The following is a 24,465-nucleotide window of genomic DNA, read 5'->3' as shown; positions in this document are numbered from 1 at the left end:
TCAAAACCAGTGAAGGCAGTGAAGGTCCTGTGTGAGTGCCTGGAGGCGGTTGGAGGATGGATGGCGGCTAACAGATTGAGGTTGAATCCTGACAAGACAGAAGTACTGTTTTTGGGGGACAGGGAGCGGGTTGGTGTGGGGGATTCCCTGGTCTTGAATGGGGTAACTGTGCCCCTGAAGGACCAGGTGCGCAGCCTGGGAGTCATTTTGGACTCACAGCTGTCCATGGAGGCGCAGGTTAACTCTGTGTCCAGGGCAGCTGTCTACCAGCTCCACCTGGTACGCAGGCTAAGACCCTACCTGCCCGCAAACTGTCTCGCCAGAGTGGTGCATGCTCTAGTTATCTCACGCTTGGACTACTGCAACGCGCTCTACGTGGGGCTACCTTTGAAGGTGACCCGGAAACTGCAATTAATCCAGAATGCGGCAGCTAGACTGGTGACTGGGAGTGGCCGCCGGGACCACATAACACCGGTTCTGAAAGATCTGCATTGGCTCCCAGTACGTTTCCGAGCACGATTCAAAGTGTTGGTGTTGACCTTTAAAGCCCTAAACGGCCTCGGTCCTGTATACCTGAAGGAGCGTCTCCACCCCCATCGTTCAGCCCGGACACTGAGATCCAGCGCCGAGGGCCTTCTGGCGGTTCCCTCATTGCGAGAAGTGAGGTTACAGGGAACCAGACAGAGGGCCTTCTCGGTAGTGGCGCCCGCCCTGTGGAACGCCCTCCCATCAGATGTCAAAGAGATAAATAATTACCTGACATTCAGAAGACATCTTAAGGCAGCCCTGTTCAGGGAAGTTTTTAATATGTAATGCTGTACTGTTTTTAACACTGATTGGGAGCCGCCCAGAGTGGCTGGGGAAACTCAGCCAGATGGGCGGGGTATAAATAATAAATTATTATTATTATTATTATTATTAAAGGAAATATCTATGGAGAAGCAGCAAAAACAACACTACCCCTGCCTCCGCTCCATTGCAGTTGCCCTTCCTCCCAGATGTTTAACTTAATTATGACACCTGAACAGGGGTAAGGGGAGTAGTAAAATGCCTAACATCATCCTTATTTTTATTTTTAATGGCAACTTTTGGGAGATGCAAGGGGCCCAAAAAACTTTTGTAAGGGGAGGTGAGGTCCACAGGTTCACCAGCTCTACATGACAGGAGAGGGACATGAGGGTCCTGACACAAGGAAAAGCCTACATGCTGAAGTCATAGGTGAATCAGCTCCTACTCGCATTTAATTTTTGCTGGATTGTACTCTCTCTATTAAAACACATGGGCCTAGCGCAGAGAATCATGCTTAAGTCCCATTGAAGTTAAAGGAGTTTAACTTAGTCTCTATTAATTCATTCCATTGGACTTTAATTGAATTTAAGATCCCTCCAGCCCTTGGGGCGAAAAATGTACACTTTAGGGGTTACTCATTGCGACTTCAGAGTTGCTCTTATTGTTCTTTGGGGTGGAATCCACACACGGAGACAGACATACACATTATTTTAAAAGTTATTATATATACCATTATACCACTATATACCATTTCAGACTGCCATGCTACAGTAATATAGAAGAAAAACTGTGTTTATTTATCTATTTAAAAAATATATTAATCCTGTCTTCACTAAAAGTCCAAAGAATGCACAAAACCAGCTGAGATGCAACATTAAATTAAAAACAAAACACTATAGCCACACATTCATTTTTCTCGCTAAGAAAAGCTGATTTAATACATATTCTTTAAAACATAAATTCCAAAGCAAAAAAAGAGCACATCTTTCACTGGAGACTCAGTCATTACTTAATTTGCATTTTATTTACAGGGTGTAATTATGCCTTCAACAAGACTTCTGACTTAACATATACAATAAAGTTGTCAGTCATAGATAATGCAACACTTTCACTGACAGAAGCCTCATTTTTAAAGGGAAAAACCAGCTAAGACAAAGAGTTTAGTTCATTATTAAGACCATTACAACTGCCATATATGGGAGTCCATAATAAAAAATGGAAGCACCACTAGAGCAAAGCTTCAATCAGGCTTTCAATCAAACATACCTGTTTCTAAGAGTTAGCAAATCCAGAATGTAAAAGCATTATTGATGGATAAAAATTGGTTAAAGATTATTTTGTTAAGTTAGATTTTTATCTGAAGTAAGGCAAACCCATTTTGGATCTGAAATCAATGCTACGAAGTACATCTTCACCTCATTTGAATGAGTATAAATCCACAGTGAGTTGTTTACTCTCAAATATACTTCATTTTCAATACAAACTGTGAGTAGCCTACCTCCCACTGACAGTAATTTCCTTAACTCCATAGTATCTGTGTCTAAAGTTAACTGAAGGTACAGCAGTATGATATTGGCCAAGTAGATGAATCTTTACTGCTGAAGCTTTGACAAACTCCTGAAGTGCTGGGGTATTGTAGAAGTCATTGTATCCTGGCCGACGATTTGGTTCCGGTGTGAGAACGCTGAAAGTAACATTTCCATGGGAATATGGAGTAATGCTGTTGATGTAATAATAAATAAATAAAATAAAAACAGCTAGTATAATTATGTAATTATTTGGTTATTGTATACTGCTTTTCATCAGGCATGACCTCAAAGCATAACAGGATATAAAAGATCCATAAAGTACAATTAGAAACAAGTGAAAATCAATTTATATACCTATTAAGCGGTAGAAAATAATAAATCCTTTACTTGATTAATTCTTTAAAAGCAAAGGATTTATTATTTTGTACCTTTTAATAGATTCCCAGGATTCCTTGGGGAAAGCTATGACTTCTTAAAGTGGTATAATACTGTTATAGACATATAGTGCAGGTGGAGCCTTAGTAAGTTTGATTTATATCTTTAGGACAAGCAAGTAACACATTCTGTTAATTTCTTATTTAAAAATACAACAGGGTAGCTTCTTGTTCACTACCACGTAATGTTTCCTGTGGTCCAATGAATATACACAAGTCTTTAGAGGGTATTTTTATATTAGGTTCACTGTACATCGTCCCTACATAACATCGTTCACTTCAATCACTTCCTATTATCATTTATGTCTTATAATTGAAGGGAAAACAATGTTCCATTATAAAACATTTATGGCAGCATTTCACACATTGGCTCTTGAATTCCTTTTCTAAGATGCACTAATTTTTCTGTTGGAGTGTTATTGTGGTTGTTTTTTTAAAAAAAAATAAACCCGTTTTTTGATTATTATTTTTTAAAACATTATTCATTGCTCAGCCAATTAATTTGGCTATTTCCCCCACCCCACCCGACTTCAACTGAATGCAAAATATATGTTTTGTTGAAAATGAATTGTACCCTCAATGACCTCTTGTTCCTCCCTTAGAATGTTGAATCGTGAAAGCCCAGAGAAAGATGCTGACACTTTAAAAGCCTAGCCGCCAAGACTGAAACAGCAAGAACAAAACAAAAATAACAACACCATCAAAACAAACAGCGACTGCACCTGGTGGAACATTCCCTCATGTCTTTTCAGACAAGTGCTACACAGGTCTGATGCTGACTAGGTTCTGAATTTTGCCAAGAGTTGGTTGCAGCTAGACAGTTATGGCTGAACGCAAAATCCCCCAACCCCAAATAAAAGCTTGCATCGTGCAAAACAGACATAACAGTGACTGTCTGGGCTAAGGGCAAATGTGTAGCAGTAAGTCTTACAAGTCTCATAACTGTCTGATTGCACCAACTCTTGGCATAATTCAGAACCTAGTCAGCATCAGACCTGTGTAACACTTGTATGAAAAGCCAAGTTTTTGTGTAGGAAGGTCTAAGACATATCGTCTCCTCTGCCCCTTTTTGGTGAGGCTTGCCAACCTCTAAAACTTCCAGTTTTAGCAGTCTCAGACCTGTCTACACAAAAACTGCTCAAGAAGAGTAACTAGGAAATGTTTGCAACCCCTCAGTTACTCGCCTTGCCTACTATGAGACTACTTCAGGCTGCAGAACATACCTAAGTCCACAAAACCTTCACTTGTCTTCTAGAATTCATCAAAGGCCATCCAGTCTTTTTAACAATTTGTATAGTGATATTTTAATTAGATACAAATGCCTTTCAGTAGAGTCATTAAACACTTGGCCTTTGGGCTAATTTCAGAAACCTTCTTCAAGTGGCCAGACTTCTGGCAAGAGCAATCTACCCCTTCCCCAGCAGCTGGCTTGGGGTTGACACTGAAATGGAGAGAGAAGGGGGCAGGAAAAAGAGAAAGAGGGGGAGAAAGAGAAAGAGAAAGAGAAAAAGGGATGGAAGAAGCAGAGAAATAAAAGATTGGCACCTCTTCTAGCTATTACCCTGCCAATTGTGTTCATGTGACCCCTAGAGATTACTCTAGAAGAAATGTATAAAGGTAAAGGTACCCCTGGACCGTTAGGTCCAGTCACGGACGACTCTGTGGTTGTGGCACTCATCTCGCTTTACTGACCAAGGGAGCCGGCGTTTGTCCGCAGACATGACTAAGCTGCTTCTGGCGAACCAAAGCAGTGCACGGAAACGCCGTTTACCTTCCCGCCGGAGCGGTTCCTATTTATTGACTTGCACTTTGACGTGCTTTCGAACTGCTAGGTGGGCAGGAGCTGGGACCAAACAATGGGAGCTCACCCCGTAGCGGGGATTTGAACCACTGACCTTCTGATTGGCGAGCCCTAGGCTCTGTGGTTTAGGCCAGAGCGCCACCTGCGTCCCTCTGTTGGGTACAAGCTTTTAATATGCTGCTATTCTAGATAGGAATGTGAGGCTTAGTCATTCATTATCTCTAGATGGAAATTGTGATGGAAAGGTTTGTTTTGCTGGGTAGGTTGGGTCACAAAGTGTTATCTTTTTCTTTTCCCTGCCAGCAAATGGTTAACGAATGGCAGCTTCTGATTGGCCAGGATTCCAGGAGAGGGAGTTGAAAAGGAGAGGTTTTGGAGAGACAGGTTTTAGGTTGGGAGATAGGGAGTGAGAGCAGATAGAGTTGGTTCTGGGTAGAAACATCTACTCTGAGGAATATATCAAAAGCTAGAGAAAGGAGTCTATAAGCTTAGTGTGAAGGACAGTGTGTGGTGTCCTGTGAGAGTAAAAGGCCAGGAATTAACTGAGAGGCTGAGGCTTAGCCAGGAGAAGTAGAAGCTGGAAAGATACAGTCTCCTTAGGTCTCATTCCAGTCAGGAGGGGAGAGATTCTTCTACAAAAAGAGAAGACTCCTAAACCAGTTAAGAGGGGTGTGGTGATCCCTTGGGTCTGTTACTTGGAGTACCTCAGGAGTAGAGGGATCAAAGGGGTGTGTAACTGACAGGAAATACTGCCTTGTTTAAGAACCAAAGTATTAAGCTGCAACAGCTGTGCAACAACTGAGAAAGAACTGAAGTGAAATAACTGGAAATAAGTTGAGCATTTACCATTTAGTCTAAAAACCTGTAACATCTACCTGAAGCAAAGTAACTGAACATAAGCAACTGAAGTTTAAAAGAAGCTGTGCTTGATTAGAAGTCCATAACATCAGTTAGATTTAGTATAAATATTATTAGGTGAACGGTTACCTGAAATAACATTATAACCTGAAGTATCCTTTGGTTTACCCACTTTGTGTCTTAAACTTCCTTTGTTTAAGAAAACCTTTCTTGTTTGTTTGATCAAATCCTGCCTGAGACTCCAAATCATTAAGTTTTCCCTCACACAAGTCCCCCACTAGATAATCTGGGGTAAATTGTAGAAATTTGTGTAACTGGTGTACTGTGAGGTAGTTGCACTATATTTAAGTGAGGGCTGGCCCAACAGCGCCAGGATGAAAAAGTGCAGTTCCACCGACGCAGAAATCTCCAGGCCTCCTGACAACTGAGTCATTGCTGTGTACCAGGAAGAAGAGGGACAAGGTAGCAGGGAGATCAGCAAACATATTGGCAGGAGCACTGGATTGGCTCCACAAGTGCATTCGCACTCCACAGAATGCTATTTGTTCATACCTAGGAAGCTGGAGGCAGTTCACAGAGTCAGGATATTCTAGGGACTTGTTGTTCTCCATTCCAAATGTACTGCAATCCCTTGCAAAGTACTGCCAGTCTTGCCAGTCAGAGTCACGTTGCTTTTTCCTTTGTATTCGTATTGCTTTGGGTTGTGGGCTGAAGAACTGAAGGATAATGTAAAACACCTACAAATCAACAGCAAAATGCGAAGTCATTTGGAATACCTTTATACATATTGGTCCTCGATTCAGCTGAAGTTAGCTATTAAAGCAACTATACTTTAGGAACATAGGAAGGTGCATTATAAAAATTAAGACAGAGAGAGAGAGAGAGAGAGGTGGTGATAGACTGAGTGGGGGGAACCACCTCAAAGGGGAGCAGACCAGAGTTACTGCACTGAGGCGACTGCTCAATGTGCCGCACAATCAGATGAGGCTATCAATGGCTACAAGCCACAATCACGCTGATTTTCTGAGGTGGCATGTCTCTGAGCACTGGTGGGGAAATGTGCTCTTGTGTTCATGACTAGTTTTGCGGCTTCGCAGAAGCCTTTGGCTGGCCGCTGTGAGAACAGGCTAGTGGACTAGATGGGCCTTTGGCCTGTTCCAGCTGGGTTCTTATGCACTCTAAGAAGATAGCTCCATGTGTGGGGAGGGAGCAGTAATGTCCATTATGTTTATAATGCACTCCTTTGAGGGAATGTTTTGTTTTCCCTGAGTGCTGTAAGGCAAAAAGACTAGAAATTCTAAAATAAATAAATGGTAAACTTAGATTATGAAAGCATGCCATCGGAACTTGCTTGTAGAGACTGCCATTTGTTCCTCTCTGCTGATGATTGGTTATATAGACTTCAGACTGAGAATAATGGAAAAATGGACTATATGTGGATTTGCGGGCTTCTGTTGCCATTTGCAATGTAGGCTAATGCAGAAGCAATTGTACCAACAAGAGTTTTCATTCCCTGGGGAAGACAAACCACAGAATAGGAATAGCTTTCCAAAGATAGTGTGAGGCATTCAACGCTACCTAGAGCTGCAAAGGAATTCCTTTAATGAGGATTCTGAAAACCAGCTCCAAATCCCATTTGAAGCTGTGTGTAGAAATAGAGAAATATTCCCATTTTCCCTTTTAAATTACTGGGTTTTGTGAGCATTCCCTTTAAGTGCATACAAAACCTATGGGGCTTTGGCATATGATCTAAAAGAATGTTTACAAAACCATGATTATACTCCCACCTCACAAGCAAAACTAAGGGGAAAGGGAGAAAGCACAAAGCTTCTATCTTTGCTTGGAGACAGTGGTGGAAGGAGCCCATCAAAGGCTCCACCTGAAAAAATGGCTGGTGAGCTTAAAAGCCAGCAGAGGGCCCAGGATGAGCTGTGTCCACAATGATTCTGATTGCAAGAATCCAAGCTGTGTAGTTCTAAACGTCAAACACAGTCTTACCCCGTCCCTAGTTGAGTATATCACATCCTAAAAAGGACCCCTGACCACTAGGTCCAGTTGCGGGCGACGCTGCGGTTGCAGCGCATCTTGCTTTATTGGCCGAGGGAGCCAGCATACAGCTTCCAGGTCATGTGGCCAGCATGACTAAGCCGCTTCTGGAGAACCAGAGCAGCGCACGGAAACGCTTCCCACTGGAGCGGTACCTATTTATCTACTTACACTTTGACGTGCTTTCAAACTGCTAGGTTGGCAGGAGCAGGGACCGAGCAAGGGGAGTTCACTCCGTTGCAGGGATTCGAACCGCCAACCTTCTGATTGGCAAGTCCTAGGCTCTGTGGTTTAACCCACAGCGCCACCCGCATCCCTATATCATGTACTATGTCACATTAAATTCTTGGGAACTTCTCAGTCCATCATCAGAATTGGGTTCTTTTCATTTTGACAGTCAAACTATCACACCAGTGTAACAGAACATTATCTCCAATTCATTTGAAATTTCCTCAAACTAAGTGAGCAATGAATGTAATTTTCTTTAGCATTTTGTGTTAAATTTTAACAAAAAAGGCAGAACAAATAAACCAATTCCCATTTTCATCTATAAGTAAATAGTATATTGCATAAAGAAATCTTAAAATTACCTGGTACTGTCCATTTTCTAAGTCTATTGCAATGGCTATCCCTCTGTTGAGTTGTTCAGTGGTGCTAAAGACAGATGAAATCCACGAAGTTCCAATATCATTATCATTGATGTAGCTCAAAGGATGAGCTTCGGGGTTTAGTCTGAGCACCCTGTCATTAGTCGTATCATCAGCACCATTAGGGATGCAGTACCTCTGCACCAAAGGGTGTACCCTGGGATGACTTCCAGGACAGCGACATTCTGACTGACTGTGAAGTTGAGGAAATTTTCCAGACCATACTTCAAAAATGTCTCTAGCATTAAAAAACAGATATAAAAAAAGAGTTGTGCACACAATAAAAAAAACCAGTAAGCCCTATTTGTAAAGACCCATCTTTAATAAGCCTTAACAGAAGCGGGACTTAAAAGATGGCTGATAAAGCCAATTTAACTACATGGTTTTCTCTTTAAAAAAAAATGTATTTTAAGAACGCTGCTTTTACATGACTTTATTCTCTGTTAGCATGAAACTACAAAGCTATTTTTATATTGACCTATGCTTATGCTCATAAATATGTTGGAAATTGCTTAGAGACCTGTCTGTTTTACAAGCAACTAACTAATAATAATAATAATAATAATAATAATAATAATAATAATAATTAATATAGCACTATGTGTATGACCCACAGCATACCTTGGGCTTGCACCTCCTGCCTCTTATCTCCTCCTCTGGCACAGCCATGAGAATGGAGGCTGGCAGAAACTGCTTCTGTTTTCAAACTAACTAGAGCTTCCTATTACATCAATATTCTGGATTACTTTAAACCAGAGGTTTTCAACCTTTTTGAGTTCACAGATCCCTTGACCAGCTACATTCTTTCTGTGGCACCCCTGTGATGCTCAGGAGCCCAGTTCTGTCACCCACTGCCTGCTGAACTGGCAGCCTCTCACCCTTTTTCGAACACCCTCCCTTGTGGAGTGTTCCCTCAGGCTCTTCTCCTCTTCCCTTCTCCTTGGGAGTCCTCCAGGCAACTGCTGCTGCTGCCCCTGGTCTCCCCTGCCCAAAGAGAGGTGCCTCCTCACAGTGCCCCATATGAGCCTGGGAAGCCTCCCCCCCTGCCAGCCCCAGAGGACCATTCTTCTGGGGAGCTTGTAGCCAGGGCTGCTGCAACAAACAGCTGTGCAAGCCTTTGGGAAGCAGAGGTGCAAGGGGGCATCAGAGGAGGGAGGGAAGGAAAGAGGGATAGAGGCCAGTGCTGCCGGCTGCACCCATTACCATCATTCAAGGCACCCCAAGGTGCTACGGCACACTGATTGAAAACCACTGCTTTAAACAAGCTTTGGCTACAAGCCAGGGTCATAAGCCACAGTGTTACAGATTCAACATTATTAATAACAGTGTTAAAGTAACAACAATTATAAGAACTTAGGCTACAATCCTAACCATGTCTCCTCAGAAGAATGAATTCAGTGGGGCCCGCTCTTAAGTGGGTAGGGTTATTATTGCAGCTATAATTGGTGTTCTTCTGGCACTATGTGTTTACATTGCATTTATGCATTCTGTTGGAACTCAATCCAGTCCACCTCAGGAGCAGTGCTAGAAAACAAAGGAATTCCCAATTGAGAAAAATAGAGACCCTTTGTCACATCCCCATGATTCACATGCCGGTACTATAGCAGATCTTTATGCGGGATGGAAGGTCTAGCCCTCTTTGAAAAAAGTTTGGACACCACTGGGAGGATGATGGAAGCTCATGCCCACAGTGCTAAGCTATTGAGTTTTTCTTGTCCAAGTAGAAAGGCGATACTAATTATGGTTATGGTAGGCAAGGACAGGTTCCACATTCCTGATAGCAGCCTGGTGTGGTGTCTGTGTGTGTTACTGCCAAAGGGAATCATGGTTCTGATATGCCTTAGAGCCTAGGGAGATCTCTCTGTGAGCGGAAGTTGTGCCAAAAGTGAGCTGGGTCAATCCTTTGATCTTTCAGCATAAATTCCTATGATTTTATCAGCCTGCACCCATGCAGTTAATTAAAAACCCTGTTGGAATCCATGTACATGCAGTTACAGTTCCAAATCTAATCTAGCCATTTTATAAAGAAATATCCAAAAAGACTGGTTAAACTTCGAAGCAAACTTATCGTAGCTATAAGCCTTTCTCTCCTTTGATCATGTCACATTTGGGTTTTGTAAAAATGAAAATTTCCCCACCTGTTTGTAAGCGCCACTTGGTACAATCTAAAATCTTGCATCCTCCCAACAAATTGCTCTGAACCTGCGAAAATACATTATAAATAAATAATCCAGCCCCATCAACCAGAAAACAGCTCTGTGCTGCATGAGGGGATCTTAAATTCAGCACACAGAGATCTCTCTTGCACAATTACCTCTTCTGAATGAAACCATCTTGGTTCCGGACAAAACTATGGAGGGCAGTGACTTAATTTTTTTGATTAAAATGATTTATAATAACTTTATAGGAACATTTTGTACCTATCTCTTATCTGATTACAGAGGTGGCACACAGGCTGGCTCATTAGACAGAAGTAATGAGGCAGCCCATGTGCCACCTCTAATTAGAGAAGAGATACAGTAGGGACAACTGTAGCTGTCACTTTATGCAATAAAGGTGAAAGGTATGTTTTTAAAGATTTCTTTTTCTTCCACACAATTATTGTATGTCTGGTATTCAAAAGTGACAGTGTCAACAAGAAGCACTTTGAAATGAGAATTTTCAACTCTTGATATATAGGAGCTGGATGGTTCTATTGGAATGAATCAAACATTTCTCCAAGCCAGATGCAGATATATTTAGGACTTAGCTCCAAATTGCAGTATGTTCTGGATCAGTGATACTCAGCCTTAATAAATCTGCAGGACCAATTCATCACCAAACAGAATTTAAGGGAGCTGCAAAACCACTGGCACCTTATATTGATGGCAATGTTCAGAACATGGTGAAAAATTATTTTATCTCCGCTTCACCAAATATTCAGCCAGGACAATTACAAAACATTTGGTATTTCTGTGATAATAACTCAGTCTTCATTTCCATTTCTTTTCCAAACTTGCTTTTGTATTAATTGTTTTCAGTTGTCAAAGGAACTTGTAGATCACATTGCAAGGAACTCAAAACATTTACATTTCTAAGTCACCTTGTGGGGGAATGAATGCTGAGCTCAACAACCTATAGCAGGGGTCAGACCGTGTGGTGGGCCGGACTATATTTTGGGGGGGGGATCAGTTCCTATGCCCCACAAATAACCCAGAGATGCATTTTAAATAAAAGCACACATTCTACTCATGTAAAAACACCAGGGAGGCCCCACAAATAACCTGGAGATGCATTTTAAATAAAAGCACACATTCTACTCATGCAAAAGCACGCTGATTCCCGGACCATCCATGGGCTGGATTGAGAAGGCGATTGGGCCGCATCCGGCCCCCAGGCCTTAGGTTGCCTACCCCTGACCTACAGGCACCATCACACTTCTGACAGGATTCTGTTAGTCCTTTGCAAAACTGGAGCTCAGCCAGTTTTGGAACACACACCCTGAACAGTTTTGGACCAGTTTATTTAAAGGATCACCTATGCCCAGTCTGAGGAACTGCCATAAAATAATCATTCCACATTTGTGAGGAATAGCTCTTTTAGCATGGCAACACAATGGTACTCCTTTGCCTACTGACATCAGGCAGGTCCTTCACTGTACTCTTTTCACTGCCTGCTAAAAACAGATTTCTTTAGGCAAGCCTACCCAGGCATGTAAAAACTGACACGTATTTGAATATGTAATTCTGGTTTCACTGATGACTTTAATTATATTTTGATTTTTTTTAAAAAAAAACACCTTTGATTGTTATTGATAACTTTAATGTAATTTTTGGTAAACTGCTTAGAGGTTTTATTTACAGGAAAGTGGTAGACAAATTTAGATAAATGAATAATAAACTTAGTGACATTAGCATTGAAGAATCCTGACATTTTCCTTTTCCAACGAGCTTCAGAGAAGATAAAAATACCTCAGCTTCCCCTTCTTCCTCCACATTATCTTATGGTTGGCCAGAGCAGCAATTCTGTGCAGTTAGGAGAAGAATAGAGGACAAGTCTATGCTTGCTGAAACTGGGATGGAAGAGGAATGCAAGGCACTAGTGCCTCCCTATCTCCAAACCTGGCAATGGTGTGACATTTCGAGATGAAAATATATGATAAAAGTAGATATTGAAGCAGGTGGAGTAGCATTTTGCTGTCCAATTAAATACCTCTTGCGAAAGATAGTAGAATAACAGGTCATAAAGTCCAACCTCCAGCCAATACAGGAATGCCATACCACAGAATATGATCTTCCCTTAATACTTAGACTTACCATTTAAATTTTGCCCAATTCGCCATTCGCCATCAGCAGAGGGATCTGCAATTAACCCAGCAAGAATTCTGGAGTCAAAAGCTGTGTTGTCATCTTCCAAACCATTTATAAAGAAATTGATTCTTCTGTGGTGAACCTATAAAATTACATTTGGAAGGAAAAGCCCTTTTTATTATTTTTTAAAAATGAAACAAAATACTCAGTCTAATCTCATCTGTTATTTACCACCTTGTGTGGAATACAGTGTGCCATTGTTTCAGTTAAATCACCAGAAAGCCACCTTATACATTTTCTAACCAATCCCTGTTAGAGAAGATACAACTACTGAAAAGGAAAAGTCCTTCAATGGGTAAATTAAACATGAACCAGGGTAACATTTATCCTATAACAAGATAACATTTAGTATCTTCTTTGTCCCATGTGCATCACCAAATAACACTGATATAATTGAACACCAACGTTATATAGCCATGTGTAGATACTCATCTGAATTATTACTGTCAGTATTCTGATGATAACAAATAAATTGTAGGCAGGCATAGTTAATTATACTGGTATGTCATTGATTGATAACTTCTCTTTCATCATGCATCTGCGTGCTAACCAGATGCAGAGATGGAAACTCCCTGCTTCCTAGATTCCAAGATGGCAATAAGGAATGCAGGATAATTCTTCTCTCCCCCCCCGGAGGTATTTGAGTAGATTGGAAGTCATTGCTCTTAAGAGTCCATATCTGTTCAATCTTCTTGCTTTAAGAAGGGTCTTCAGATTTTCTTAAAGGTCTACCATCAAGGAAGGCAGTAAAAGACACTGAATGGTGTCAAAGGACTGCTCACCACCAAAAGCCCCTCCTAAGACCAGGGGGAAAACATATGGAGGTACTTACTCATAGAATCATAGAGTTGGAAGGGACCCCAAGGGTCATCTAGTCCAACCCCCTGCAATGCAGGAATCTCAGTTAAAGCATGCATGACAGATGGCCACCCAGCCTCTGCTTAAACACCTCCAAGGAAGCACAGCCCACAATCTCCATCTACAGCTGTTCTTCTTTTCCACCATGTGTCAAGACTGTGCACACAATGTAGTGATGATAATCAAAGTATTCACAAACATTTCGTAACATTATCAAATGTTTAAAATGCTTCTCAAGCATTTATATTGCTGCAATGCTTACCGGGGTCCTATAAGAGTAAATGAATATGTAATCATTCCCTACATTTGTTGCATCATATACCTTAGGGGAAAAAACCACACACCTTTAATTTCACTTCTTTTTTTTAGCAGATTGTGAGAATTTAAATTTATTGCCGAAGGTCCCAGGGTGGGTCACAACATTACAAACAGGTTAAAAAACTTAGTTACAAAAAAAATAATGCAATTCCAAAACATGAGGTGGGGGCTGAAAATATTCATCTCAGGTGTCAAAGGACAGGGTAGGGGGGGTACATCTTCAGCATTCGACAAAAGCTATATAATGAAGTTGTCAGACACACCTCTGGGGAAAGGGAGTTTCATAACTTAGGGGCTTCCACAGAGAATGCAGTATTCTGGGCCGCTGAGTTTCTGTGGGCAGTGGAACTATCAAAAGGACCCACTCTACTGGTTCTTAACAAAGAGGGTGTGTGTGTAAGTTCTCTCTCTCTCTCTCTCTCTCTCTCTCCTCCCTCCCTCCCTTAACCTAAGGCCCCATGCCAACGATGGATAGGGCGAAAAGTAAGTGTGGCCATCCCACACAGACACATGCACAGGATGCACAGAGGCATACACACAGCCCTTGTCAGCTGATCCGTGCAGATCAGCTGAGGGGAGTATTTATTGTTTCCTCCTCACCCATCAGACTGATCCTCTAATGAGCAAGGAGAGGGTGATTTTCAATCCTACCATGCTGCAGGAAGGAGGAAGCAGCTGCAGCAGTAATAGGATGTGGTTTGTCTATTTTCTTTTATCTCCTTTATTGCCACCATAGAAATTGGTGAGGTTTGGGGGGGGGGTCATAGAAAATTGCTTGAGGTGGGCAGATCAGACCTGCAGACAAGCAAGTGGTGTAGGCATGAAGTTGACCTGCAACTGAGACACAGAACATAAACAAGAACAAAAAGAAAACACTTATTATACGGCATAATATATTATTAAAGATCAAAAGATATTGTAGCAAAAGCTTACCGCCTATTACACCCTCATTTGTACTTATTTCTTCATAGGGGGACCGAGGCTTGGCAAGAGTGGCTCGGCAAAGGGTACCTAGTCATTTAATGGCATTGGTCAGATTTGAATCAGTGACACAGTCCTGATTCATAGTTCAGTTCCTTAAATACTTTGCTGTACTAGCTTTCTGAGTGGAATAGGATTGATAAGATCAGCAACACCATTCCAATAACCACTGTTTTATCAGGCTTCTTTGTACATACACACAGTCATGAAAATGTGGTGTTTGTGAGCTGCTTCAGAATATTGGTTGCGCCTGTCTGGAAGTTCTGGGATGCATATTGTTCCCTCACATGGGACACACCAAATGGGTGGGGTATAAATAACAATATTATTATTATTATTATTATTATTATTATTATTATTATTATTATTATTATTTTCTACCCATTCTGTCTTTTCTGATTAAAATACTTTTGGATTTTATGAGTAGATATTGGCATGGATTGCATTTATAGCTCACAGTTCTCTCTGCATCACACTAAGAGCATTGCAACTAACATGTCCAGTTCTTAGTCAAGAATCTGAAAGGACTGCCAATCTATAACTGGGGCATGGTGAATTGAAATGAGTTGCCAGCAGTCCCTCAATGGTGCTTTCAGATGAAACATTTAAGTTGAAGTAATTGGCTTTTAGCCATGTTTTACCCAAGAGGGTACATATGATGCTGTAATACTACTGGGAGGAAGTCATGGGGTAAAAGCCGTATTAGCCCTGAATAGCTGCTTAATCCAGCATAGCATGTCAATCTCCTCTCAAGGTAGTTATGAATTTTGAAGCAGGGTGAAATTTTTAACCAAATTTTTGGTCTGATGTTGGAATTTAAGATTTCTTTAAAAGCAGGAGAAGATGGGGGAAAGAAACTGCAGTAATGTTTATTACCTTGTGGCCAGATCTTTCCATTTTTATTAAGTACATCAGGTACTCTCAAAAATCATTCTGGCAATTCAATGACTCACTCATGAACTATGAACAAATGTATCCCAATGAGGAGAGGGCCTCTTATTTAAGATAGAAAAAATCAGTTACTACTATGTTTAAAGGTAAAGGGACCCCTGACCATTAGGTCCAGTCGTGACCGACTCGGGGGTTGCGGCGCTCATCTCGCTTTATTGGCCGAGGGAGCCGGCGTACAGCTTCCGGGTCATGTGGCCAGCATGACTAAGCCGCTTCTGGCGAACCAGAGCAGCGCACGGAAACGCCATTTACCTTCCCACTGGAGACCACTCTATTTATCTACTTGCACTTTGACATGCTTTCAAGGTGCTAGGTTGGCAGGAGCAGGGACCGAGCACCGGGAGCTCACCCCATCATGGGGATTCGAACCACCAACCTTCTGATTGGCAAGTTCTAGGCTCTGTGGTTCAACCCACAGCACCACCCGCCTCCCTACTACTATGTTTAGTCCAGAGCTAAACAATATAATAATTGCTGTTGGAAAGTGTAGATGATTCGAGGGACATCACCACTCTTCAAAATCAACAGACATGCGACTGAAACGACTGCCTATTGCTTCTCTGTTTACCAACCCTCTTGTACTCTGGAAAGCCCCATGCACACTGGTGGCGATACACACACTCACGCACCACAAGGGTTACTCACACGCAGAGCAGCTTGCTGCACTCATAGCCAATGCAGATGCACATCTGAGCATACATCCCCATAAACATTATGAAGCTCACCCAGATCCCTCTGAACTACTAACTGGACGTATCTTTTGATGTGCATGAAGAACCCCTTCCCCATCCAGGTGCCAACAACTGCCAAGCATAACTTCAACTTTGATGAATTACTTGTTCATGTTTTAATAAACCTTGAAAAATATTTCTGTATGAAAGTTGCTAGCTTTTACCAGCGAACAGCTTGTTTCAAAGAAGAGGTTGGAGAGCCTGGGGTTTTAAAGCTTTTGTTGTTGTTGTTCTTCTTGCTGCTGCTACTGTTCTTGCTGCCAGTTTGTGAAAACCTATTTCCATTTTGCATAAACAGGTACTCATGAGTTTAAAGGGATGACTGCTGAATCGTCTCTCCAAATAGATGCTGAGAGAAGCTAGAGTGCTTTAGTCTGCCTTGATATCCACTCTAATCAAATCAAATGGGACTGGAATAATTGCATCCTAGAAACAATGAGTGTATAAGGACAAACAAAAGGCTTATGAAAAGCCAGAATAATTTGGTGCAGAAGCTAGGCCCTGAAAAATTCATTTGGAAAATCAGAACATGAGCATTCAAAATCCCATTCCACTGTCAATAAAGCTACATACATTTCTGACCAATATAAACAGCCACAGTTATCTAGAAATCTAAGCCTGAATGGTTATCATTAGTGCTTCAGGCACCCTTGGCTGCATTACTATTTTAACTAAGAAAATGTGAAATGAATAGAAAATTGATTTTTATGGAGACAAATTCTCCTTCCTTAAATAAAAATAAATAAAAACAGATGCTGGGGTTTATTATTTTTATTTCCAGAAGCAGTCAATATTGTCCAAATTTGAGATATATGGAATCATTGCCCTTCCGCTGAAGAAAAATCTGAAGGGTATTATCATAATGGCTAGGCAGTGCGATTTGGTTCAAGAAAGTTCTCGCATATGGGAATTTTCCTACTCACAGAACATCACTCTCATTTGGTGTTAGCTTTTATCTATTGACACAACAATGCACAATGAACATGTGAATGTTTTTTATTTTATTTTAATACAAAGTCTATATGGGGGGGATATGAGAGTGTGTGGCTTGCAATGATTTTCTTTTTTCCATCACACATTTTTTTTACAGCCTGTTACTGTCCTTTTGGTGTTTGACTGTTATCATTATAAAAGATACAGCCTTTTCTGCTTTGTTATTTGTAGCATTATCTCATGTTTTACAACATCTTTGCACACACAGGCAACATGAAATATAACTAGTGAAAAGTTCTTAGCGGTATTAATGCATAAAAAAGAATGTGGTTCCATCTCTACTGTCTTTACCCAGCCAAAAGCTGATGAACAGCCAATTTTCCTTTATCACATTAGCACAGCCATGAGGGAAACGCATTTGTTCTAGTCAGCTACACTAAAGATACTATTACCAATCTAACATATACATGTTTTATATCAGCAGTATTCTCAGAGTATGAGAGAGCCAACAATATATTAACACTAGCATGACAGTTTATTTAAGAAAAGAAAATTGTCTCTGTAGAGGGACAGAAGTTAGAAATGTATGGCTAAAGCTCAGTGTCACTGGCCTAATAAAGGTAATAATTCTTCTGCTTGCTTTATAGCAGGTAACAGTCCGGTGACAGTTCTGTCATATCATTCAAATAAAAATGTTGTCTTTTACAAGTTTAAGTGCACCTTTATTTTTAAGTCAGAAATGAAATGCATCTTATACCTTCTTTTCGTGGTAGGAACATTTGTTCTTCTGGCTGAGGATTAGCTTGCTTGCCTCTATTAAAAATGTGCTTATTACAATAATTCAGGATAATATTCTGCTATAGCTCCTATCTTTATCATTTGGTTCTTAGTACATGACCGGGAGGCACCCTTCTCTCCAACGTGGTCGAAGTTAAACATATGAAAATATTTATGAAGGAGAAGGAGAAGCGTCAGAATTGGCCCCAAACATCAGAAAATTGGGTATTTCAAAATTTGTGGTTATTAATAGTGGATTTTCTTTCCTCACCTTTTGCTGTTAGATCAGTCAATTTTCCCTTTCTATGTCAAAGTAACTAACAATTTAGAAATTAAGCCATGCCACATTACATACAAATACATCTCTCTACCAGTAATACTGGGGAACCATTCTCAAGTCTTCCTTCCCAGAATTATTGACATGGAGGAGGTAACTATGGCTGATGAGAGTTCAACAACAGCTGGAGTTCCACCAATTTCCTTCCCTGGTCTAAGAGGATAGAAGTGATCAGCTAATATTAGGGGAGAACCAAGGGGAATGCCTTTTGAGAACATTATCCCTGAAGGATCTAGACTCCTTCAGCAATTTTATAATGGTATTTGAAAGTATACACATTCAGGAAGCTTTCATTTCATTCCAAATTGGCTTTGTCTATCCTCAATGACACCAGAACATAACTAATTATTATTGGCTATGTAGCATTGTGAATTTATTGCACTCACCATGGTTGCATACCGACAGCATTTCATTTTGTTTTCCTGGCATTTCCTTACCTGATAATTTTCATATTTTATGTTACCTTCCATGCCATGTGAAAGCCACTTTTGGAAATCTTGTGGAAGTTTAGCACTAATTCCTGTGTCAATCACTTCCAGAAAAAAATCTGTTTGCAACCCCATTAACCCCCCCCCTCAAAATGGGAGTTTTGCACTGTGATTTTACTGCCATTTCTGTGGGTCACACAACGTGACAAATTCTGGGATAGTATTCCAGCATACAGTTCTTTCCTCCTATTTCCATGGGTAAATCATGGGGGGAAAGACTCTTGCATGTGCATAAATGGAGGCAACATCCCCAAATATATCTGCTGTAGAGTCACACCACAGCCACTGGTATGAATGACATTTAGTAAGATGTGGTGGTATATTGATCAACAAGCCAAAGTTCCATGACACAACATATATGCAGTTTGAAATGAATGTTAGAAACTGGAACAGAAGCACTAGCCTTATAACCAGGAAAATGAATGCCATAATTCCCATGTCTGAATGCACCCTTTTGAGATTCCAGTGCAAATACAGGTACAATTGATTCAGAAAACATTGCCTTTCCTCTCCTTTGGCTTCCTTTTCTAGCACTGACATTACATAGCCAACACTAATTAGCACAACACTTAGCATAATCCTGCTTCACTACATGTAGGCATTAATTGGCTGGCATTGCCCATGTGACTAATCATAGAAGAAGAAGATGCAATAACAGGAAGGGGGTGCCCCCAAAACAGCAGCAGCAGATACTCCAAACAATGGCAGCAAACAGGATACTGAATAGTTGGATATTTTCACAATTCAAGTGTGTTGAGAATTATTTCATACCCCTCCCATCTGAAAGCACTACTTTTGACCCAACCGAAATAGGAGAACATTTGCTGAAACCAAGATTAATACCTCCTTGTTCTAATATCCACTAAGGGATACTTACCATAGTACAGCTTCCACAAAGAGGCCCCTTCAAGTCATTCTACGTGGTAGATGATATCATGTGATGTATGTGTGCATATCTCACAGAATATGGAAGAATTTTCTTCATACTTGCACAAACACGCACAAGGGAAAGATTTGTGTGGGTGTGTAGATATGTCTCCATCTACACAATGAGCATCTCTACACAAAGGAGTTGGCCATTTAGATTGTTCTTTTGTGGTATCTTGAAACAATACAGCTTCGCTTTGTGTCCCCAGCAGGTTAATAGACAGAAAGGCTGAATATTTTTGCTGCACTTCTTGTACTTGTTAGGGGACCAAATTAACGATGGACTCTTACATAATATCCAGTTCAAATTGGTTAGTTATATAGCAGTGGCAGCGCAGACATGGAGGCTGACCTTCAATTCACCAACCTTAGATTGTGGAGCACTGGACAATTTTTCTTACAATCAAGTAAACTGAAGTTCTATCAACTCCATTCATTGAGTTATCATAACAGGTACTCTCTACATATGAGCTGTTATGCAACTTAACTTAGACTGTTATTAGGTAAATATATGCATATATCTTCTTCCATCCTCTTCACTACCCCACATTTCCTCAATCCCAATACTGGTGCATATCAAGTTCCTTCTGAATAAACTCACTCTACAGGAATAGACACTACATTAATTCCAAGGTGAGAAAACAGATTAAGGTTATGACCAAAATGACAGGTCTATAGCTTCCTTGAATGGCTTAATAGAGACAACAAATCAACAGTAGTTACCGATGACAACAGATACAAGAAAATACAACAGATAGTAGAGGTGATAAAAGAAGAAATTAGTGATACCTTTCTATTAAGAAATCAAGAAACTCAAGGATAAAATGAATTATCCCTTCGGGTTCTCTAAATATTCTTGTTTTGACTGCACATTTATTAGTTAAAACCAATTCTGTGCTTTAGAGTCAGCACTTTAAAAAACTCAGTTCATATAAAAATATATGTTATCCTGTTGATGCCAAGCTACTAGGTTACACATGAAAATCAAAGCTAATTTAAAAACATAAGAAGAGCGCTGCTAGATTGGACCAAAGACCTATCTAATCTAGAATCCTGTTCACACAGTGGTCAACCAAATGGTTATGGGAAACCCGGAAGTAGGACCTAAATCATTTCAGAAAGCATACAAGTCAAGACTTTGTACATCTATCAAGAGATCAGGAGTTCTATAACTGGGCCAGCATATTCCTTTCCCAATATGTTGTTCTTTGATGTCTGGAAGGCACCATCAAGAGGGTGACCACTGCAGTTGTGGTGGAGCACAAGGTGGGAGATTTTAGAAATGAGGACCAAGCCATTTGTAGTGAAGGAAGAGAAGGTGGGATAAGTTTATCTGTCTTTCTGTACCTGTCCACAAGATACCACCCAATATGCTGCCAGAAACTCTCCACAAATATAGCAATCAGTTGGACTTCCACCATCACTCTAACTTGAAAACAAAATCATGGTAGTAGAATTTTAATTGTCACTGCATGCTCCTCTCCAGTTATGCCCCTATCCAAAATAACCATGGCACAAGTAACTTCAGCAGCTTCTGTTCTATGAATGATGGACCCCATCTTTAATCTAAAAACAATGGATAGCCTCTCTTCTAGAGTTATTTAAGGGTAAATACTATGGGTGCAACCCTGCCATCAGTTACGCAGGAATAGTTCTATCTGATGCCCAAGGGATTTATGCATGAATAATTTCTTCTAACTATTGTACAACTGCAACCCAAATACACATTAGTTATTTTTTAAATGTGTGTGATGTGTATGGCTGTGAAAGCTGCTGAATCAAGAATAAAGTCATGGAGAAAGCAAAGTGAGGGGCATATTAGCTACCTTGAGAACAGGAGGCTTACCAAAAGGAAAGGGGTCAAAGTGTGGTGCATACGCTACCCTATGATCTGTGCTTCCTGGACATCTTGCTTTAGAAGTGCATTAAATGGTTAATTATATGGAACGATAGGAACTCAATGGTTGTGGGTCAGTGGACTGTGTAGGGGTTAATAAGGCACTGGTCACAGGTAAAAATGAGTTTGCTGTTCTCGTAATCTCTCATTCCAGTATCATAAATAGTAATGGTTTTCTCCTGGTGAGAGTAGCAGCACGTTTTGTTGTTGTTATTTCATAACAGGACTCATGTGAGCGCTTATAGAGGGGAATCTACCGTATACTTTCTTGCTTGCTTTTGAAGAGGATTCTTTATTCTGCTTTCTACTATAATGCAATTTATTAAAGTGGAGTTCTTCCTGGTCTTTATCTAGAATAGCTGTTTAATGCCTTTTAATACTGGCTGTTAGATGTTTTAAAAAACAAATTGGTCAATATAAACAAACTGGGCTCCATGATGGACTGGATGAGGGCAAATGACTGAAGCGCAATGCATGAAAGGAGTTGATTATAGGGCTGATCCTGCAGTTGGTGAGCTTCATGGCTGAGTGGGGATTACGAACTCTGGTCTCCCAGGTCCTAGTTCAACACTCTAACTACTACACCACACTAGACTTAGCATAGAGATGTGGGACTTGTGCCACCCCAATGGTGCTAAAGTATAACTCGCATCATTCCTGACCATTGGCCATGCTGGCTGGGGGAGATGGGAGATGGAGTCCAACAACAACAGGAGGGCTACAGGTTCCCCACCCCAGATTTAGTATAGGCATGCTCAGCATTTCCCATATTTCTAGTTTCAGCAACTCTCTCCCTATGCCATTTTTTTTTAAAAAAAAGCTTTTAAAATGTGGGAGGAGGTAAAGATTAGAGTTCATTAATCTAGTGCCTGACAAGCCTTTTAGAAGTCAAATGAGTCTGATACACACATCTTGCTCCTATTGCATTCCCTCTACCCCCCAATTTGGTGTTGCCTTTGAACGCCATGGCAGTGATTGCTAGAATGGCAGCTTCTACCCTGGTACCTCTTATAGTCTGTGTGGCACACCTGTCTGTATTAAGCTTTGTACTGTATTTGTGCAATCTACTGTATATCATTATCTTGGCAGCATCATCAGGAAGCACACCGTGAGGGTGGGGTGGAGAGAATATTTTTAATCATTTGCTGTTTGCATTTTAATATTTGATTCGGAATGAAAATTGAGAGAACACAGAGGGTTCTTGGCAGATCTAAAGATTGGCAAGAGATAATGAATTTATATAGCAAACACATGAGAACAAGAAACACGTCACTTTAACATGAAAGGGCTTCTCTGCATATGTCACGAGGAATTTGTCTGGGGCCTCGTTCTTGAGAAGACCAAAAAAAATGCAAATGCCATGTTAACACAGCAGAAATCAAAGGATGACGTCCTGGAGGACAAGCCAGCTCAGATAATTTATCTGCATAATGTCTGACAGACCAATGGTAACATCTAAGCTGGGTAGCAAAACTTCCTGATGATGCTGCCAACTATGGTGCTGTTTCAGCTGAAAAACTGTCTTCTGTAAACCCTGATCTTAATGCATCCACAAAGGAAGTAAACATGGAATCAATAAAATTACTATAGGTGGTATTGAAGTTTTACTCAGAGTAAACCCACTGAAATAAATAAAAAAAGGTTTGTAACTCCAAACATCTCTTCTAGGGGGCATGTGTATGCTGTCTGCACATCTTGGCAACAGAGCAGTAGGCTGGGCTTGGTGGAGGAAGTCTTCAGCTGTACCTTGACTGGTAGTGCACAAGGTTGCTTGCCTGAGCGAGAGGGCAGGCGCTGACTGAGAGGGGGGTTGTGCTGCCGGCCAGGGTGCTGTCATTTGTGTGACGACCATATCTGCACCCTATTGTGTGGGTCAAGATAGCTGAAAATTCTCCTCCAATCTGAGCAAGATCAAAAATATGTTTCCCTGCCATTTCAGATAAGCTGAATCCACTGCTCTGCTGTTCTGTTACTCTTTCCCAAAATGAGAATGGGCCTTTTCTGCAGTGGCTTCCCACTTGTGGAAAGCTGTCCCGAGGGAGGCATGCCTGGCATTTTCCTTACATATCTTTAAGCACCAGGCAAAAAACATCTCTCTTCTCCCAGCCCTTTGGCTAATTAAATGATCTATGACCCTCTAGACTACGTGTGAGGGGGTATTGTATTTGTTTGTTACAATGGTACGCATTTTTGTGTTTTTACTTAGTAAACTGCCCTATGATCCTTGGATGATTTGCGGTATAGAGATTAAATAAATTGAGGCAATAAGTGGTTAATTGCTGCTATCTATGAATATTCTCTAAGTGTCAAAAAAAGTATGAAATGAGATTCCATCCTAGAGATCTCATCCTGTGTGGTTTGGATAATTGTATGATTGTTTACATGTTCTGAGAATTGGATTGTAGTTTATACCATGGTCCTTGTTTGTCTGTCATGACTTAGTGGCTCCGGCTTGTATTTTCTCTATCTGTTTAAATTAATACTATTTTTAACTGGCTTCCTGTGACTTGGTCTCTTTGTTATCTGTTACAGGGGGTCTCTTTGTTATCTATTACAGGGGACCCTCTCCTCTGTGGTTCCCCCCTCCCCAATATGCATTCTGACCAGACGTCCAGAATCTTCCCAACCAGCCTGCTTCCGACTACATTTTCACCTAGGAATTCCTCCCTGGGGTTGGATGGTGATCTTCTGCAAAGAATGAATGTGCTCTATTTCTGAACAGTAACCTCTCCCACAACCTTTCCTAACTTTTGTTCCTTTTATACACTTTTGTGTTTGTGGTTCCAATTTTATTACTTTGTATTGGGGGTTGAG

The 24,465-nt window shown here is 40.9% G+C and overlaps 1 protein-coding gene across 6 annotated transcripts in view; it reads right to left on the bottom strand.

Moving 5' to 3' along the window:
* Positions 1 to 24,465, bottom strand: part of USH2A (usherin) — a 427,327-nt gene that overhangs the window by 373,729 nt on the left and 29,133 nt on the right. For all 6 annotated transcript variants that reach the window (XR_008329695.1, XM_053383154.1, XM_053383155.1 and 3 more), the window contains exons 4-8: positions 12,400 to 12,535; positions 10,243 to 10,306; positions 8,048 to 8,342; positions 5,964 to 6,148; positions 2,288 to 2,509 (exon numbers count right to left, since the gene is read on the bottom strand). Coding sequence is in view for 5 of the 6 variants with exons in the window: in XM_053383154.1 (XP_053239129.1) it covers positions 2,288 to 2,509; positions 5,964 to 6,148; positions 8,048 to 8,342; positions 10,243 to 10,306; positions 12,400 to 12,535 (902 nt within the window). In the remaining variant the exon portion in view is untranslated. The remainder of the gene's footprint in view (positions 1 to 2,287; positions 2,510 to 5,963; positions 6,149 to 8,047; positions 8,343 to 10,242; positions 10,307 to 12,399; positions 12,536 to 24,465) is intronic.

Source organism: Podarcis raffonei, chromosome 3 (genome assembly GCF_027172205.1).
Source record: "Podarcis raffonei isolate rPodRaf1 chromosome 3, rPodRaf1.pri, whole genome shotgun sequence".
In the NCBI taxonomy this organism is placed as follows: domain Eukaryota; kingdom Metazoa; phylum Chordata; class Lepidosauria; order Squamata; family Lacertidae; genus Podarcis; species Podarcis raffonei.
Note: the sequence above shows the minus strand (reverse complement) of the source record. Positions and strands in the feature narration are given on the sequence as shown.